The 19070-nt window shown below is 54.4% G+C and overlaps 4 protein-coding genes across 4 annotated transcripts; all 4 read left to right on the forward strand.

Annotated features, from left to right (window-relative positions):
• Positions 1-172: 172 nt before the first annotated feature.
• Positions 173-984, forward strand: LOC307065887 (Golgi-associated RAB2 interactor protein 4-like; the record flags this gene model as incomplete). Its single annotated transcript, XM_079722890.1, has 2 exons — positions 173-927; positions 978-984. 2 exons carry the CDS (start codon positions 173-175, stop codon positions 982-984), a joined length of 762 nt encoding a protein of 253 aa, XP_079579016.1.
• A 4763-nt stretch (positions 985-5747) lies between these two features.
• Positions 5748-7529, forward strand: LOC307065897 (Golgi-associated RAB2 interactor protein 4-like; the record flags this gene model as incomplete). Its single annotated transcript, XM_079722898.1, has 2 exons — positions 5748-6476; positions 6819-7529. The coding sequence occupies 2 exons, from the start codon at positions 5748-5750 to the stop codon at positions 7527-7529; spliced, it is 1440 nt and encodes a 479-aa protein (XP_079579024.1).
• A 3798-nt stretch (positions 7530-11327) lies between these two features.
• LOC307065904 (Golgi-associated RAB2 interactor protein 4-like) lies at positions 11328-13109 on the forward strand (the record flags this gene model as incomplete). Its single annotated transcript, XM_079722912.1, has 2 exons — positions 11328-12074; positions 12399-13109. 2 exons carry the CDS (start codon positions 11328-11330, stop codon positions 13107-13109), a joined length of 1458 nt encoding a protein of 485 aa, XP_079579038.1.
• Positions 13110-16904: 3795 nt separating this feature from the next.
• Positions 16905-18686, forward strand: LOC307065912 (Golgi-associated RAB2 interactor protein 4-like; the record flags this gene model as incomplete). Its single annotated transcript, XM_079722923.1, has 2 exons — positions 16905-17681; positions 17976-18686. The coding sequence occupies 2 exons, from the start codon at positions 16905-16907 to the stop codon at positions 18684-18686; spliced, it is 1488 nt and encodes a 495-aa protein (XP_079579049.1).
• Between the last annotated feature and the right edge of the window lie 384 nt (positions 18687-19070).

Raw genomic sequence — 19070 nt, forward strand, 5'->3', positions numbered from 1 at the left:
GGGAGACCCTGAGGCAAACGTGGGGGCCTGTGGGGCGGGCTTGGAAGACCTGCCGTAGGGCCGCCTGTGTGACGCAGGAGCATCGCGGCTCGCTCTTCGGCCAGTGAGGCCGAGGGAGGGAAGAGCCAGGGACCCGCCTTAACCGCGCTGCCTGTCGTGATCAAAGACAGCCATGAGTGGGGACTCTCTGCTCCCGTATCACACGGCCCGGAGCAGCACCTGGGTGGACCTGTTCAACACCACCACGGGGAAGCTGCAGCAGCAACTGCACAAGGGCGAATACCACATATTCAAGTACGCAGCAATATTCGAGAGCGACTTCATCCAGGTCACGAAGAGGGGAGAAGCGATTGACGTGCACAACTGGGGCGGCATGGTGACCATGGGCATCACATCCACCAGCCCCGTCCTCCCGCTCCCAGACATCATGCTGCTGGCCCGACGGGCCACCGGCTGTGAAAAGCACGCCGAGCGCAGCCCGGCCACCAAGGGCAAGAGCCACAAGGCTGCAAAGACCTTAGAGCTCACCAGGCTCCTTCCCTTGGAGTTCGTGAGGATCTCCACTCACAATCGTGAGAAACAACAGCTGCGCGTGAAGCTTGCCACTGGCCGCTGCTTCTACCTGCAGCTCTGTCCCCCTCTGGACGCGCGGGAAGACCTCTTCACCGAGTGGGAACAGCTGATTGACCTCCTGCGACCACCAGTGGACAGTGAAAGCAACACCTATGCCGTTCCCGTCTGGGACATGACCTGCGTGCCTGTGTTCGAGGAGGAGGAGGACGGGAGGAGCCCGGCCGTGGAGGATTTCCAAGGAAAGGGGCGTCAGGACCAGGTGAGCGTCAGCAGCCTCCACACGTGCCCTGAGGTGGCCGGGGCCACGTCTGCAGCTTTTGCGGGGGGCGAAGGGATCCAACTGGACTCCCACAAGCCCGATACCATGCCCGATGTGGCCACTGCGAAAGCAAAACCTACTACAGGGCTTGACAAAGCGTCCGCATCGCGGGCAACGACAAAGGTGGAGACAGCAGGGGTGGCAGGAGGCACCGCAGCGGGTGCTTTGAGCTCGGCAGTGATCAAGTCTCCTGCCGCTGAAGAGCAGAGCACGGCCATAGCAGCCACAGCCAGCGACGGGCCTGGAGGAAGCAAAACCAACATAGCCACTGGGGACACTGCCAGAACATCCCTGAGGAGCGGGAAAACGGCCTTGGCAGGTGCTGAGAACAATCCACAGTATGCTTCCAGCACGTCCACCAGCCTCTCCCCAGGGGCCGGCATGACTGTGGTCGGAGCAGAACCTACCAGCAAGACTGTCAAAGGAAGAGCCGACAAGGACGATGACGGGACCCTCGTCTCAAGCTTGCCACAGGAAGGCAAAGTGAGCGAACAGGATGGCAGCTCACAGAGAGTGTCCCAGGCCCACAAGGGAAGAAGGGAGAGGAGGGAGCACTGGGGAGAGGACAGAGCTCTTACGAGCCCCTCGCTCTGCAGTTCCGTGGAAAGCCACCACAAGGCAGCGGGGAGCAAGACAATCCCCAAAGCAGCTGGCCCAGGCTCAGGCGGCCGCAGAGCCACTAGAGATGACCAAAAGGCCAAAGGCCACGGCAGCCCGGGGGGCAGCGAGCAGGGCACTGCTCCCAAAGGCATCAGCCGTGCTCCCATCACCAGTGAGTCCAAGACCTCGCACAGATCGGGCAGGAGCTTATCTCCAGCGCGTTCGGGTCCCACCACCAACATACTCAGCAGGATCAGCTCTTGCTTCAGGAATATGAGAGCCAGACTCACAAAAAAGACAGTGGCCTCGTCACGAAATAAACATGGGAGCATCCTGGCGAAGCCAGTGGAAGGGACCCGAATGGAGGCCATCACAGAGACAGCAGAGAGTGGCCAGGGGCTGGAAATCACTGGTGTGACATCTGAGACCATGGAGCCAGTGACCGTTGAAGCCCATCAATAGGACCTAGAGCTGGGAGCTGCAAAGGGGACCAGGGCTCTGGGAAATGCCCCTGGAGAGCCCATTTCAGCTTCCTTACTGCAATTTAAATAAAAAAAACATACAGTCTGAGAATGCACGCAGTGTTTTGTCTGAAGTTCTAGGTCCCGAAGCACAGCCGTAGCCTCACAGTGGATTCTGTGATGTCAGCTGTGCCACAGTCTGAGACCCAGTGTCCAGGCAAGGGCAGCCCCACCTCACACGCATGCTCAGCGCCAACAGCAGTTGGCTTCCATCTGGCTTCCACTCCTTTCTGGCTTTGCCCCTCAGGGCCATGGCTCAAAGTCAGACTATGGTCTGGGAAGCTCTCCTTCACTAGCCCCCTATTCTTTCTGTTTTTTGTTTGTTTGTTTGTTTTTTGCGGTACGCGGGCCACTCACTGTTGTGGCCTCCCCCGTCACGGAGTACAGGCTCCGGACGAGCAGGCCCAGCGGCCATGGCTCACGGGCCCAGCCGCTCCGCGGCATGTGGGACCTACCAGGACCGGGGCACGAACTCATGTTCCCTGCATCCTCAGGTGGACTCTCAACCACTGCGCCACCAGGGAATCCCCCCTATTCTTTTTATAAACGCTTATTCCCCCTGAAGGTCTGTAAACAGAGCCAGAACAGGACTCATGTCCCCTCGGGCTATTCAGTGGACAGAAATAAGGGCGGCAGTATTAGCTAGCAATCAGAACAGCAAGCACTCTCATCTAGACTTAGCCGTTCCCTGCCCAGGTATATACCCTGGAGAAACACACATGTTCTAAGAAACAACTCTGAGAATGTTTAGAGCAAAAATAACTTAAGAGCAAAACACGGGAAACAGCCCAAATTTCCATCAGCAGAATTCATACAGCAGGATAGGATGAGATTGGAATATTCAATAGTGAAAAATAAATGAGCTACACACATTAGCATAGATCAACTTCTCATGATTTTTAAAAACATCAAAAGAATGGGATACAGTTCCACTCATGGAACCATTCTGAAACAAGCTCAAACAACAGATTGCATAGGGTACATGTTTAAAACAACGGTAGCTAAAAATGAGGGAAGAGTAAACACAAAATTGAGGACAGTTTTCTCTAGGGTGGAAAGGCTAGGTCAAGGAGGTGGACACAAGGCTGTTAGTGCTGCTGGGAATTGTTCTGTCTCTTAAGCAAGATGGTAGGTACACAGGTGTTGTATTTTTCACATTTTACTAACTCTGAAATCAGGATGGTCCTACAATCACCGTGGCAGTTGTGATGAAGTTATTGCCAATGCCTTTCTCTTTCTTTCACTTTTATTTATGCACAAAAGTGATGTCAGAAAGGCTTGGCATCTTTAAAGTACCTTTATTTAAGGTAAAGTACAAGAACACTTGTTTGGTTATTAGGAAAAGAAGGAACGATATGCCTATTTTACAGATGAGAACACTGAGGCTCAGAGAAGGTAACCTGCTCCAGTCGCACAATGGGATCTTTGCAGAACAGTGATCCACCAGCCCACTTCTCTATGCAAAGCCCTGTCTGTAGTTTGAGAAGGAAGCAAGCAAACAAGCCCGAGATAGGACCAGCACAAGAACCCGAGGCACCACCATTCTTACCATCATGTTCCAAAACTACAGAGATGAGCATCAATTTTACTAGATTGAGGGGAGGGAGGGGTGGGGGCTGGGAGCCGGTTTTCGAACTTCAGTGAGCTCACAGCTCTTAGCTGGCCTTTTCTCGAGAGCATCCAGTCCACCCTTGAGCTGTGTCTGGCTCCCAGGCTTCTACCTCTAGCCTCTGGCATGACCCGGGCTGCGGCCAGAAACAGGCTCCCACCTGGAATTCCAGCGTTCACTCCTGGAACGTCCAGCGTCCAGTCCTCCTCCAGCCACTAATTCAACTTTTCAATGCCCTGCTCAGAAGGGTTTCTCCACACCAAATCTGCAGGCACTTTTTTCTTCTGGGGCTCCAAAACCAAATCCTTAAACCTCACATGAGGGAGAGTATTTGTTAGGTCAGAGCATCCTTGTTGATTGGACCTCCAGTTTGTGACTTCCACAGACCTCATCACGGGAGGCTGGGGAGAGGTCTCTTCTGTTGGTGGATGGAATGGTGGGCACTTGGTGGGGAGCACTGCTGAGAAAGGGAGCCAGCCCAAGACCTACACATGTGCACTGTTTCCCCTGGCCAAACAAGGTTCCTGACCCCAGAATTAACCCAGAGTTTCCGAGAAGACTAGGAGCTGCAGGGAGCCGCAATTAATGCTTTACTCTCCACCAGCTTTTCCTTGGACCCAAGGAGGAGAAGTTACAAAAAGATCACATCACACTCCTTTGATCTTATGACTTCCACACAGGCAAGTGCAGGGAAACACTAGTCTGAAGGAAGAAAATGCATTAAAAACACGTGCATAGGGACTTCGCTGGTGGCGCAGTGGTTAAGAATCCGCCTGCCGACGCAGGGGACCCGGGTTCGAGCCCTGGTCCAGGAAGATCCCACATGCCACGGAGCAACTAAGCCCGTGCGCCACAACTACCGAGGCCCGCACGCCTAGAGCCCGTGCTCCCCAACAAGAGAAGCCAAAAATAAATAATAAAATAAATTTACAGAAAAAAGAAAACAAAAAAACACGTGCATAGCCCTTAGCTGTTTATAAAGTTCTTGAATGTGTGTGCCCCCTTCCGATTCTCACGTCTTTCCATTTTGCAGATAAGCAAACGGAAGTTCAGAGCATTTAAAGGACTGGCTCAAGGTGGCAGGTGATGGTGCAGAGAGGGAGCTACCTCGGTGCAACAACTTTCAGACAGTGTGCCACCCCGGTCCCGCACAGAGGTACACAGATGGTGGAGGAGACAGGACAGCACGAGTAATGATCACAACTCTGAGTGACAAATACAATGAGAGGCGTGTGTTTGGGGACTGGATCTATTCAGAGGAGGGGGTCTGGGGCATGGGAAGGAGTTCTGGGTTAGGGAAGGCTTCACAGGGGAATTGGCACTCACCATCGTCCACGTTTACTGAGATTTTATGAAAGGACAGACTAAGGACCGCCACTGCCAACTCTGCCTTATTCGATACAATTAAACCACGAGCTTAAATGGTTCAAATTGATCCCATCATCTTACATTCCTATAGATTTCATCCAGTAGCTGAATTTGGGGGAGGAAAAGAAAAAGGACCCACACAAAACTTTCCCACTTGAAGACATTTTTATTTTGGTAATGCACCTGAGTCCCTGGCAGGATGGGCCTGTCCTCCGCGGGGGCAGTGGGGTGTTTGGGAGAGGATGGGGGCCCTGCCCTGAGGGGGCAGCTGGGGGATGAGGCAAAGGGCTTTGTGACAGTGATAGGTCACAAAGGGCTTTGTGACACTGATAGGTCACAAAGGGCATCAGAGGATAAATAGGCTGTGCCAGGGGGTTAGGCTGACAAAGTGGTTACTTCTCTCGCTAGGACGGAAGTTCACCACGGCCTCTTGGGGAGATAAAAACCCAGAAGCAGAAGTGAGGTGAGGTGGAGGGGGAGCCTACCGTACCTCTCGACACACTTGAAGAGAGTCAGCCTGGGCTCCAGGCGCCCTACAGCGTCCCCACTGTGATAATCTGTGCCCCTACTCACACCCCGGCCTCTGGGAGACCCTGAGGCAAACGTGGGGGCCTGTGGGGCGGGCTTGGAAGACCTGCCGTAGGGCCGCCTGTGTGACGCAGGAGCATCGCGGCTCGCTCTTCGGCCAGTGAGGCCGAGGGAGGGAAGAGCCAGGGACCCGCCTTAACCGCGCTGCCTGTCGTGATCAAAGACAGCCATGAGTGGGGACTCTCTGCTCCCGTATCACACGGCCCGGAGCAGCACCTGGGTGGACCTGTTCAACACCACCACGGGGAAGCTGCAGCAGCAACTGCACAAGGGCGAATACCACATATTCAAGTACGCAGCAATATTCGAGAGCGACTTCATCCAGGTCACGAAGAGGGGAGAAGCGATTGACGTGCACAACTGGGGCGGCATGGTGACCATGGGCATCACATCCACCAGCCCCGTCCTCCCGCTCCCAGACATCATGCTGCTGGCCCGACGGGCCACCGGCTGTGAAAAGCACGCCGAGCGCAGCCCGGCCACCAAGGGCAAGAGCCACAAGGCTGCAAAGACCTTAGAGCTCACCAGGCTCCTTCCCTTGGAGTTCGTGAGGATCTCCACTCACAATCGTGAGAAACAACAGCTGCGCGTGAAGCTTGCCACTGGCCGCTGCTTCTACCTGCAGCTCTGTCCCCCTCTGGACGCGCGGGAAGACCTCTTCGCCGAGTGGGAACAGCTGATTGACCTCCTGCGACCACCAGTGGACAGTGAAAGCAACACCTATGCCGTTCCCGTCTGGGACATGACCTGCGTGCCTGTGTTCGAGGAGGAGGAGGACGGGAGGAGCCCGGCCGTGGAGGATTTCCAAGGAAAGGGGCGTCAGGACCAGGTGAGCGTCAGCAGCCTCCACACGTGCCCTGAGGTGGCCGGGGCCACGTCTGCAGCTTTTGCGGGGGGCGAAGGGATCCAACTGGACTCCCACAAGCCCGATACCATGCCCGATGTGGCCACTGCGAAAGCAAAACCTACTACAGGGCTTGACAAAGCGTCCGCATCGTGGGCAACGACAAAGGTGGAGACAGCAGGGGTGGCAGGAGGCACCGCAGCGGGTGCTTTGAGCTCGGCAGTGATCAAGTCTCCTGCCGCTGAAGAGCAGAGCACGGCCATAGCAGCCACAGCCAGCGACGGGCCTGGAGGAAGCAAAACCAACATAGCCACTGGGGACACTGCCAGAACATCCCTGAGGAGCGGGAAAACGGCCTTGGCAGGTGCTGAGAACAATCCACAGTATGCTTCCAGCACGTCCACCAGCCTCTCCCCAGGGGCCGGCATGACTGTGGTCGGAGCAGAACCTACCAGCAAGACTGTCAAAGGAAGAGCCGACAAGGACGATGACGGGACCCTCGTCTCAAGCTTGCCACAGGAAGGCAAAGTGAGCGAACAGGATGGCAGCTCACAGAGAGTGTCCCAGGCCCACAAGGGAAGAAGGGAGAGGAGGGAGCACTGGGGAGAGGACAGAGCTCTTACGAGCCCCTCGCTCTGCAGTTCCGTGGAAAGCCACCACAAGGCAGCGGGGAGCAAGACAATCCCCAAAGCAGCTGGCCCAGGCTCAGGCGGCCGCAGAGCCACTAGAGATGACCAAAAGGCCAAAGGCCACGGCAGCCCGGGGGGCAGCGAGCAGGGCACTGCTCCCAAAGGCATCAGCCGTGCTCCCATCACCAGTGAGTCCAAGACCTCGCACAGATCGGGCAGGAGCTTATCTCCAGCGCGTTCGGGTCCCACCACCAACATACTCAGCAGGATCAGCTCTTGCTTCAGGAATATGAGAGCCAGACTCACAAAAAAGACAGTGGCCTCGTCACGAAATAAACATGGGAGCATCCTGGCGAAGCCAGTGGAAGGGACCCGAATGGAGGCCATCACAGAGACAGCAGAGAGTGGCCAGGGGCTGGAAATCACTGGTGTGACATCTGAGACCATGGAGCCAGTGACCGTTGAAGCCCATCAATAGGACCTAGAGCTGGGAGCTGCAAAGGGGACCAGGGCTCTGGGAAATGCCCCTGGAGAGCCCATTTCAGCTTCCTTACTGCAATTTAAATAAAAAAAACATACAGTCTGAGAATGCACGCAGTGTTTTGTCTGAAGTTCTAGGTCCCGAAGCACAGCCGTAGCCTCACAGTGGATTCTGTGATGTCAGCTGTGCCACAGTCTGAGACCCAGTGTCCAGGCAAGGGCAGCCCCACCTCACACGCATGCTCAGCGCCAACAGCAGTTGGCTTCCATCTGGCTTCCACTCCTTTCTGGCTTTGCCCCTCAGGGCCATGGCTCAAAGTCAGACTATGGTCTGGGAAGCTCTCCTTCACTAGCCCCCTATTCTTTCTGTTTTTTGTTTGTTTGTTTGTTTTTTGCGGTACGCGGGCCACTCACTGTTGTGGCCTCCCCCGTCACGGAGTACAGGCTCCGGACGAGCAGGCCCAGCGGCCATGGCTCACGGGCCCAGCCGCTCCGCGGCATGTGGGACCTACCAGGACCGGGGCACGAACTCATGTTCCCTGCATCCTCAGGTGGACTCTCAACCACTGCGCCACCAGGGAATCCCCCCTATTCTTTTTATAAACGCTTATTCCCCCTGAAGGTCTGTAAACAGAGCCAGAACAGGACTCATGTCCCCTCGGGCTATTCAGTGGACAGAAATAAGGGCGGCAGTATTAGCTAGCAATCAGAACAGCAAGCACTCTCATCTAGACTTAGCCGTTCCCTGCCCACGTATATACCCTGGAGAAACACACATGTTCTAAGAAACAACTCTGAGAATGTTTAGAGCAAAAATAACTTAACAGCAAAACACGGGAAACAGCCCAAATTTCCATCAGCAGAATTCATACAGCAGGATAGGATGAGATTGGAATATTCAATAGTGAAAAATAAATGAGCTACACACATTAGCATAGATCAACTTCTCATGATTTTTAAAAACATCAAAAGAATGGGATACAGTTCCACTCATGGAACCATTCTGAAACAAGCTCAAACAACAGATTGCATAGGGTACATGTTTAAAACAACGGTAGCTAAAAATGAGGGAAGAGTAAACACAAAATTGAGGACAGTTTTCTCTAGGGTGGAAAGGCTAGGTCAAGGAGGTGGACACAAGGCTGTTAGTGCTGCTGGGAATTGTTCTGTCTCTTAAGCAAGATGGTAGGTACACAGGTGTTGTATTTTTCACATTTTACTAACTCTGAAATCAGGATGGTCCTACAATCACCGTGGCAGTTGTGAGGAAGTTATTGCCAATGCCTTTCTCTTTCTTTCACTTTTATTTATGCACAAAAGTGATGTCAGAAAGGCTTGGCATCTTTAAAGTACCTTTATTTAAGGTAAAGTACAAGAACACTTGTTTGGTTATTAGGAAAAGAAGGAACGATATGCCTATTTTACAGATGAGAACACTGAGGCTCAGAGAAGGTAACCTGCTCCAGTCGCACAATGGGATCTTTGCAGAACAGTGATCCACCAGCCCACTTCTCTATGCAAAGCCCTGTCTGTAGTTTGAGAAGGAAGCAAGCAAACAAGCCCGAGATAGGACCAGCACAAGAACCCGAGGCACCACCATTCTTACCATCATGTTCCAAAACTACAGAGATGAGCATCAATTTTACTAGATTGAGGGGAGGGAGGGGTGGGGGCTGGGAGCCGGTTTTCGAACTTCAGTGAGCTCACAGCTCTTAGCTGGCCTTTTCTCGAGAGCATCCAGTCCACCCTTGAGCTGTGTCTGGCTCCCAGGCTTCTACCTCTAGCCTCTGGCATGACCCGGGCTGCGGCCAGAAACAGGCTCCCACCTGGAATTCCAGCGTTCACTCCTGGAACGTCCAGCGTCCAGTCCTCCTCCAGCCACTAATTCAACTTTTGAATGCCCTGCTCAGAAGGGTTTCTCCACACCAAATCTGCAGGCACTTTTTTCTTCTGGGGCTCCAAAACCAAATCCTTAAACCTCACATGAGGGAGAGTATTTGTTAGGTCAGAGCATCCTTGTTGATTGGACCTCCAGTTTGTGACTTCCACAGACCTCATCACGGGAGGCTGGGGAGAGGTCTCTTCTGTTGGTGGATGGAATGGTGGGCACTTGGTGGGGAGCACTGCTGAGAAAGGGAGCCAGCCCAAGACCTACACATGTGCACTGTTTCCCCTGGCCAAACAAGGTTCCTGACCCCAGAATTAACCCAGAGTTTCCGAGAAGACTAGGAGCTGCAGGGAGCCGCAATTAATGCTTTACTCTCCACCAGCTTTTCCTTGGACCCAAGGAGGAGAAGTTACAAAAAGATCACATCACACTCCTTTGATCTTATGACTTCCACACAGGCAAGTGCAGGGAAACACTAGTCTGAAGGAAGAAAATGCATTAAAAACACGTGCATAGGGACTTCGCTGGTGGCGCAGTGGTTAAGAATCCGCCTGCCGACGCAGGGGACCCGGGTTCGAGCCCTGGTCCAGGAAGATCCCACATGCCACGGAGCAACTAAGCCCGTGCGCCACAACTACCGAGGCCCGCACGCCTAGAGCCCGTGCTCCCCAACAAGAGAAGCCAAAAATAAATAATAAAATAAATTTACAGGAAAAAAAAAAAAACAAAAAAAAACACGTGCATAGCCCTTAGCTGTTTATAAAGTTCTTGAATGTGTGTGCCCCCTTCCGATTCTCACGTCTTTCCATTTTGCAGATAAGCAAACGGAAGTTCAGAGCATTTAAAGGACTGGCTCAAGGTGGCAGGTGATGGTGCAGAGAGGGAGCTACCTCGGTGCAACAACTTTCAGACAGTGTGCCACCCCGGTCCCGCACAGAGGTACACAGATGGTGGAGGAGACAGGACAGCACGAGTAATGATCACAACTCTGAGTGACAAATACAAAGAGAGGCGTGTGTTTGGGGACTGGATCTATTCAGAGGAGGGGGTCTGGGGCATGGGAAGGAGTTCTGGGTTAGGGAAGGCTTCACAGGGGAATTGGCACTCACCATCGTCCACGTTTACTGAGATTTTATGAAAGGACAGACTAAGGACCGCCACTGCCAACTCTGCCTTATTCGATACAATTAAACCACGAGCTTAAATGGTTCAAATTGATCCCATCATCTTACATTCCTATAGATTTCATCCAGTAGCTGAATTTGGGGGAGGAAAAGAAAAAGGACCCACACAAAACTTTCCCACTTGAAGACATTTTTATTTTGGTAACGCACCTGAGTCCCTGGCAGGATGGGCCTGTCCTCCGCGGGGGCAGTGGGGTGTTTGGGAGAGGATGGGGGCCCTGCCCTGAGGGGGCAGCTGGGGGATGAGGCAAAGGGCTTTGTGACAGTGATAGGTCACAAAGGGCTTTGTGACACTGATAGGTCACAAAGGGCATCAGAGGATAAATAGGCTGTGCCAGGGGGTTAGGCTGACAAAGTGGTTACTTCTCTCGCTAGGACGGAAGTTCACCACGGCCTCTTGGGGAGATAAAAACCCAGAAGCAGAAGTGAGGTGAGGCGGAGGGGGAGCCTACCGTACCTCTCGACACACTTGAAGAGAGTCAGCCTGGGCTCCAGGCGCCCTACAGCGTCCCCACTGTGATCATCTGTGCCCCTACTCACACCCCGGCCTCTGGGAGACCCTGAGGCAAACGTGGGGGCCTGTGGGGCGGGCTTGGAAGACCTGCCGTAGGGCCGCCTGTGTGACGCAGGAGCATCGCGGCTCGCTCTTCGGCCAGTGAGGCCGAGGGAGGGAAGAGCCAGGGACCCGCCTTAACCGCGCTGCCTGTCGTGATCAAAGACAGCCATGAGTGGGGACTCTCTGCTCCCGTATCACACGGCCCGGAGCAGCACCTGGGTGGACCTGTTCAACACCACCACGGGGAAGCTGCAGCAGCAACTGCACAAGGGCGAATACCACATATTCAAGTACGCAGCAATATTCGAGAGCAACTTCATCCAGGTCACGAAGAGGGGAGAAGCGATTGACGTGCACAACTGGGGCGGCATGGTGACCATGGGCATCACATCCACCAGCCCCGTCCTCCCGCTCCCAGACATCATGCTGCTGGCCCGACGGGCCACCGGCTGTGAAAAGCACGCCGAGCGCAGCCCGGCCACCAAGGGCAAGAGCCACAAGGCTGCAAAGACCTTAGAGCTCACCAGGCTCCTTCCCTTGGAGTTCGTGAGGATCTCCACTCACAATCGTGAGAAACAACAGCTGCGCGTGAAGCTTGCCACTGGCCGCTGCTTCTACCTGCAGCTCTGTCCCCCTCTGGACGCGCGGGAAGACCTCTTCGCCGAGTGGGAACAGCTGATTGACCTCCTGCGACCACCAGTGGACAGTGAAAGCAACACCTATGCCGTTCCCGTCTGGGACATGACCTGCGTGCCTGTGTTCGAGGAGGAGGAGGACGGGAGGAGCCCGGCCGTGGAGGATTTCCAAGGAAAGGGGCGTCAGGACCAGGTGAGCGTCAGCAGCCTCCACACGTGCCCTGAGGTGGCCGGGGCCACGTCTGCAGCTTTTGCGGGGGGCGAAGGGATCCAACTGGACTCCCACAAGCCCGATACCATGCCCGATGTGGCCACTGCGAAAGCAAAACCTACTACAGGGCTTGACAAAGCGTCCGCATCGCGGGCAACGACAAAGGTGGAGACAGCAGGGGTGGCAGGAGGCACCGCAGCGGGTGCTTTGAGCTCGGCAGTGATCAAGTCTCCTGCCGCTGAAGAGCAGAGCACGGCCATAGCAGCCACAGCCAGCGACGGGCCTGGAGGAAGCAAAACCAACATAGCCACTGGGGACACTGCCAGAACATCCCTGAGGAGCGGGAAAACGGCCTTGGCAGGTGCTGAGAACAATCCACAGTATGCTTCCAGCACGTCCACCAGCCTCTCCCCAGGGGCCGGCATGACTGTGGTCGGAGCAGAACCTACCAGCAAGACTGTCAAAGGAAGAGCCGACAAGGACGATGACGGGACCCTCGTCTCAAGCTTGCCACAGGAAGGCAAAGTAAGCGAACAGGATGGCAGCTCACAGAGAGTGTCCCAGGCCCACAAGGGAAGAAGGGAGAGGAGGGAGCACTGGGGAGAGGACAGAGCTCTTACGAGCCCCTCGCTCTGCAGTTCCGTGGAAAGCCACCACAAGGCAGCGGGGAGCAAGACAATCCCCAAAGCAGCTGGCCCAGGCTCAGGCGGCCGCAGAGCCACTAGAGATGACCAAAAGGCCAAAGGCCACGGCAGCCCGGGGGGCAGCGAGCAGGGCACTGCTCCCAAAGGCATCAGCCGTGCTCCCATCACCAGTGAGTCCAAGACCTCGCACAGATCGGGCAGGAGCTTATCTCCAGCGCGTTCGGGTCCCACCACCAACATACTCAGCAGGATCAGCTCTTGCTTCAGGAATATGAGAGCCAGACTCACAAAAAAGACAGTGGCCTCGTCACGAAATAAACATGGGAGCATCCTGGCGAAGCCAGTGGAAGGGACCCGAATGGAGGCCATCACAGAGACAGCAGAGAGTGGCCAGGGGCTGGAAATCACTGGTGTGACATCTGAGACCATGGAGCCAGTGACCGTTGAAGCCCATCAATAGGACCTAGAGCTGGGAGCTGCAAAGGGGACCAGGGCTCTGGGAAATGCCCCTGGAGAGCCCATTTCAGCTTCCTTACTGCAATTTAAATAAAAAAAACATACAGTCTGAGAATGCACGCAGTGTTTTGTCTGAAGTTCTAGGTCCCGAAGCACAGCCGTAGCCTCACAGTGGATTCTGTGATGTCAGCTGTGCCACAGTCTGAGACCCAGTGTCCAGGCAAGGGCAGCCCCACCTCACACGCATGCTCAGCGCCAACAGCAGTTGGCTTCCATCTGGCTTCCACTCCTTTCTGGCTTTGCCCCTCAGGGCCATGGCTCAAAGTCAGACTATGGTCTGGGAAGCTCTCCTTCACTAGCCCCCTATTCTTTCTGTTTTTTGTTTGTTTGTTTGTTTTTTGCGGTATGCGGGCCACTCACTGTTGTGGCCTCTCCCGTCACGGAGCACAGGCTCCGGACGAGCAGGCCCAGCGGCCATGGCTCACGGGCCCAGCCGCTCCGCGGCATGTGGGACCTACCAGGACCGGGGCACGAACTCATGTTCCCTGCATCCTCAGGTGGACTCTCAACCACTGCGCCACCAGGGAATCCCCCCTATTCTTTTTATAAACGCTTATTCCCCCTGAAGGTCTGTAAACAGAGCCAGAACAGGACTCATGTCCCCTCGGGCTATTCAGTGGACAGAAATAAGGGCGGCAGTATTAGCTAGCAATCAGAACAGCAAGCACTCTCATCTAGACTTAGCCGTTCCCTGCCCACGTATATACCCTGGAGAAACACACATGTTCTAAGAAACAACTCTGAGAATGTTTAGAGCAAAAATAACTTAACAGCAAAACATGGGAAACAGCCCAAATTTCCATCAGCAGAATTCATACAGCAGGATAGGATGAGATTGGAATATTCAATAGTGAAAAATAAATGAGCTACACACATTAGCATAGATCAACTTCTCATGATTTTTAAAAACATCAAAAGAATGGGATACAGTTCCACTCATGGAACCATTCTGAAACAAGCTCAAACAACAGATTGCATAGGGTACATGTTTAAAACAACGGTAGCTAAAAATGAGGGAAGAGTAAACACAAAATTGAGGACAGTTTTCTCTAGGGTGGAAAGGCTAGGTCAAGGAGGTGGACACAAGGCTGTTAGTGCTGCTGGGAATTGTTCTGTCTCTTAAGCAAGATGGTAGGTACACAGGTGTTGTATTTTTCACATTTTACTAACTCTGAAATCAGGATGGTCCTACAATCACCGTGGCAGTTGTGAGGAAGTTATTGCCAATGCCTTTCTCTTTCTTTCACTTTTATTTATGCACAAAAGTGATGTCAGAAAGGCTTGGCATCTTTAAAGTACCTTTATTTAAGGTAAAGTACAAGAACACTTGTTTGGTTATTAGGAAAAGAAGGAACGATATGCCTATTTTACAGATGAGAACACTGAGGCTCAGAGAAGGTAACCTGCTCCAGTCGCACAATGGGATCTTTGCAGAACAGTGATCCACCAGCCCACTTCTCTATGCAAAGCCCTGTCTGTAGTTTGAGAAGGAAGCAAGCAAACAAGCCCGAGATAGGACCAGCACAAGAACCCGAGGCACCACCATTCTTACCATCATGTTCCAAAACTACAGAGATGAGCATCAATTTTACTAGATTGAGGGGAGGGAGGGGTGGGGGCTGGGAGCCGGTTTTCGAACTTCAGTGAGCTCACAGCTCTTAGCTGGCCTTTTCTCGAGAGCATCCAGTCCACCCTTGAGCTGTGTCTGGCTCCCAGGCTTCTACCTCTAGCCTCTGGCATGACCCGGGCTGTGGCCAGAAACAGGCTCCCACCTGGAATTCCAGCGTTCACTCCTGGAACGTCCAGCGTCCAGTCCTCCTCCAGCCACTAATTCAACTTTTCAATGCCCTGCTCAGAAGGGTTTCTCCACACCAAATCTGCAGGCACTTTTTTCTTCTGGGGCTCCAAAACCAAATCCTTAAACCTCACATGAGGGAGAGTATTTGTTAGGTCAGAGCATCCTTGTTGATTGGACCTCCAGTTTGTGACTTCCACAGACCTCATCACGGGAGGCTGGGGAGAGGTCTCTTCTGTTGGTGGACGGAATGGTGGGCACTTGGTGGGGAGCACTGCTGAGAAAGGGAGCCAGCCCAAGACCTACACATGTGCACTGTTTCCCCTGGCCAAACAAGGTTCCTGACCCCAGAATTAACCCAGAGTTTCCGAGAAGACTAGGAGCTGCAGGGAGCCGCAATTAATGCTTTACTCTCCACCAGCTTTTCCTTGGACCCAAGGAGGAGAAGTTACAAAAAGATCACATCACACTCCTTTGATCTTATGACTTCCACACAGGCAAGTGCAGGGAAACACTAGTCTGAAGGAAGAAAATGCATTAAAAACACGTGCATAGGGACTTCGCTGGTGGCGCAGTGGTTAAGAATCCGCCTGCCGACGCAGGGGACCCGGGTTCGAGCCCTGGTCCAGGAAGATCCCACATGCCACGGAGCAACTAAGCCCGTGCGCCACAACTACCGAGGCCCGCACGCCTAGAGCCCGTGCTCCCCAACAAGAGAAGCCAAAAATAAATAATAAAATAAATTTACAGGAAAAAAAAAACAAAAAAAAACACGTGCATAGCCCTTAGCTGTTTATAAAGTTCTTGAATGTGTGTGCCCCCTTCCGATTCTCACGTCTTTCCATTTTGCAGATAAGCAAACGGAAGTTCAGAGCATTTAAAGGACTGGCTCAAGGTGGCAGGTGATGGTGCAGAGAGGGAGCTACCTCGGTGCAACAACTTTCAGACAGTGTGCCACCCCGGTCCCGCACAGAGGTACACAGATGGTGGAGGAGACAGGACAGCACGAGTAATGATCACAACTCTGAGTGACAAATACAAAGAGAGGCGTGTGTTTGGGGGCTGGATCTATTCAGAGGAGGGGGTCTGGGGCATGGGAAGGAGTTCTGGGTTAGGGAAGGCTTCACAGGGGAATTGGCACTCACCATCGTCCACGTTTACTGAGATTTTATGAAAGGACAGACTAAGGACCGCCACTGCCAACTCTGCCTTATTCGATACAATTAAACCACGAGCTTAAATGGTTCAAATTGATCCCATCATCTTACATTCCTATAGATTTCATCCAGTAGCTGAATTTGGGGGAGGAAAAGAAAAAGGACCCACACAAAACTTTCCCACTTGAAGACATTTTTATTTTGGTAACGCACCTGAGTCCCTGGCAGGATGGGCCTGTCCTCCGCGGGGGCAGTGGGGTGTTTGGGAGAGGATGGGGGCCCTGCCCTGAGGGGGTAGCTGGGGGATGAGGCAAAGGGCTTTGTGACAGTGATAGGTCACAAAGGGCTTTGTGACACTGATAGGTCACAAAGGGCATCAGAGGATAAATAGGCTGTGCCAGGGGGTTAGGCTGACAAAGTGGTTACTTCTCTCGCTAGGACGGAAGTTCACCACGGCCTCTTGGGGAGATAAAAACCCAGAAGCAGAAGTGAGGTGAGGCGGAGGGGGAGCCTACCGTACCTCTCGACACACTTGAAGAGAGTCAGCCTGGGCTCCAGGCGCCCTACAGCGTCCCCACTGTGATCATCTGTGCCCCTACTCACACCCCGGCCTCTGGGAGACCCTGAGGCAAACGTGGGGGCCTGTGGGGCGGGCTTGGAAGACCTGCCGTAGGGCCGCCTGTGTGACGCAGGAGCATCGCGGCTCGCTCTTCGGCCAGTGAGGCCGAGGGAGGGAAGAGCCAGGGACCCGCCTTAACCGCGCTGCCTGTCGTGATCAAAGACAGCCATGAGTGGGGACTCTCTGCTCCCGTATCACACGGCCCGGAGCAGCACCTGGGTGGACCTGTTCAACACCACCACGGGGAAGCTGCAGCAGCAACTGCACAAGGGCGAATACCACATATTCAAGTACGCAGCAATATTCGAGAGCGACTTCATCCAGGTCACGAAGAGGGGAGAAGCGATTGACGTGCACAACTGGGGCGGCATGGTGACCATGGGCATCACATCCACCAGCCCCGTCCTCCCGCTCCCAGACATCATGCTGCTGGCCCGACGGGCCACCGGCTGTGAAAAGCACGCCGAGCGCAGCCCGGCCACCAAGGGCAAGAGCCACAAGGCTGCAAAGACCTTAGAGCTCACCAGGCTCCTTCCCTTGGAGTTCGTGAGGATCTCCACTCACAATCGTGAGAAACAACAGCTGCGCGTGAAGCTTGCCACTGGCCGCTGCTTCTACCTGCAGCTCTGTCCCCCTCTGGACGCGCGGGAAGACCTCTTCGCCGAGTGGGAACAGCTGATTGACCTCCTGCGACCACCAGTGGACAGTGAAAGCAACACCTATGCCGTTCCCGTCTGGGACATGACCTGCGTGCCTGTGTTCGAGGAGGAGGAGGACGGGAGGAGCCCGGCCGTGGAGGATTTCCAAGGAAAGGGGCGTCAGGACCAGGTGAGCGTCAGCAGCCTCCACACGTGCCCTGAGGTGGCCGGGGCCACGTCTGCAGCTTTTGCGGGGGGCGAAGGGATCCAACTGGACTCCCACAAGCCCGATACCATGCCCGATGTGGCCACTGCGAAAGCAAAACCTACTACAGGGCTTGACAAAGCGTCCGCATCGCGGGCAACGACAAAGGTGGAGACAGCAGGGGTGGCAGGAGGCACCGCAGCGGGTGCTTTGAGCTCGGCAGTGATCAAGTCTCCTGCCGCTGAAGAGCAGAGCACGGCCATAGCAGCCACAGCCAGCGACGGGCCTGGAGGAAGCAAAACCAACATAGCCACTGGGGACACTGCCAGAACATCCCTGAGGAGCGGGAAAACGGCCTTGGCAGGTGCTGAGAACAATCCACAGTATGCTTCCAGCACGTCCACCAGCCTCTCCCCAGGGGCCGGCATGACTGTGGTCGGAGCAGAGCCTACCAGCAAGACTGTCAAAGGAAGAGCCGACAAGGACGATGACGGGACCCTCGTCTCAAGCTTGCCACAGGAAGGCAAAGTGAGCGAACAGGATGGCAGCTCACAGAGAGTGTCCCAGGCCCACAAGGGAAGAAGGGAGAGGAGGGAGCACTGGGGAGAGGACAGAGCTCTTACGAGCCCCTCGCTCTGCAGTTCCGTGGAAAGCCACCACAAGGCAGCGGGGAGCAAGACAATCCCCAAAGCAGCTGGCCCAGGCTCAGGCGGCCGCAGAGCCACTAGGGATGACCAAAAGGCCAAAGGCCACGGCAGCCCGGGGGGCAGCGAGCAGGGCACTGCTCCCAAAGGCATCAGCCGTGCTCCCATCACCAGTGAGTCCAAGACTTCGCACAGATCGGGCAGGAGCTTATCTCCAGCGCGTTCGGGTCCCACCACCAACATACTCAGCAGGATCAGCTCTTGCTTCAGGAATATGAGAGCCAGACTCACAAAAAAGACAGTGGCCTCGTCACGAAATAAACATGGGAGCATCCTGGCGAAGCCAGTGGAAGGGACCCGAATGGAGGCCATCACAGAGACAGCAGAGAGTGGCCAGGGGCTGGAAATCACTGGTGTGACATCTGAGACCATGGAGCCAGTGACCGTTGAAGCCCATCAATAGGACCTAGAGCTGGGAGCTGCAAAGGGGACCAGGGCTCTGGGAAATACCCCTGGAGAGCCCATTTCAGCTTCCTTACTGCAATTTAAATAAAAAAACATACAGTCTGAGAATGCACGCAGTGTTTTGTCTGAAGTTCTAGGTCCCGAAGCACAGCCGTAGCCTCACAGTGGATTCTGTGATGTCAGCTGTGCCACAGTCTGAGACCCAGTGTCCAGGCAAGGGCAGCCCCACCTCACACGCATGCTCAGCGCCAACAGCAGTTGGCTTCCATCTGGCTTCCACTCCTTTCTGGCTTTGCCCCTCAGGGCCATGGCTCAAAGTCAGACTATGGTCTGGGAAGCTCTCCTTCACTAGCCCCCTATTCTTTCTGTTTTTTGTTTGTTT

Source organism: Hyperoodon ampullatus (genome assembly GCF_949752795.1).
Source record: "Hyperoodon ampullatus genome assembly, chromosome: 2".
Lineage (NCBI taxonomy): Eukaryota > Metazoa > Chordata > Mammalia > Artiodactyla > Ziphiidae > Hyperoodon > Hyperoodon ampullatus.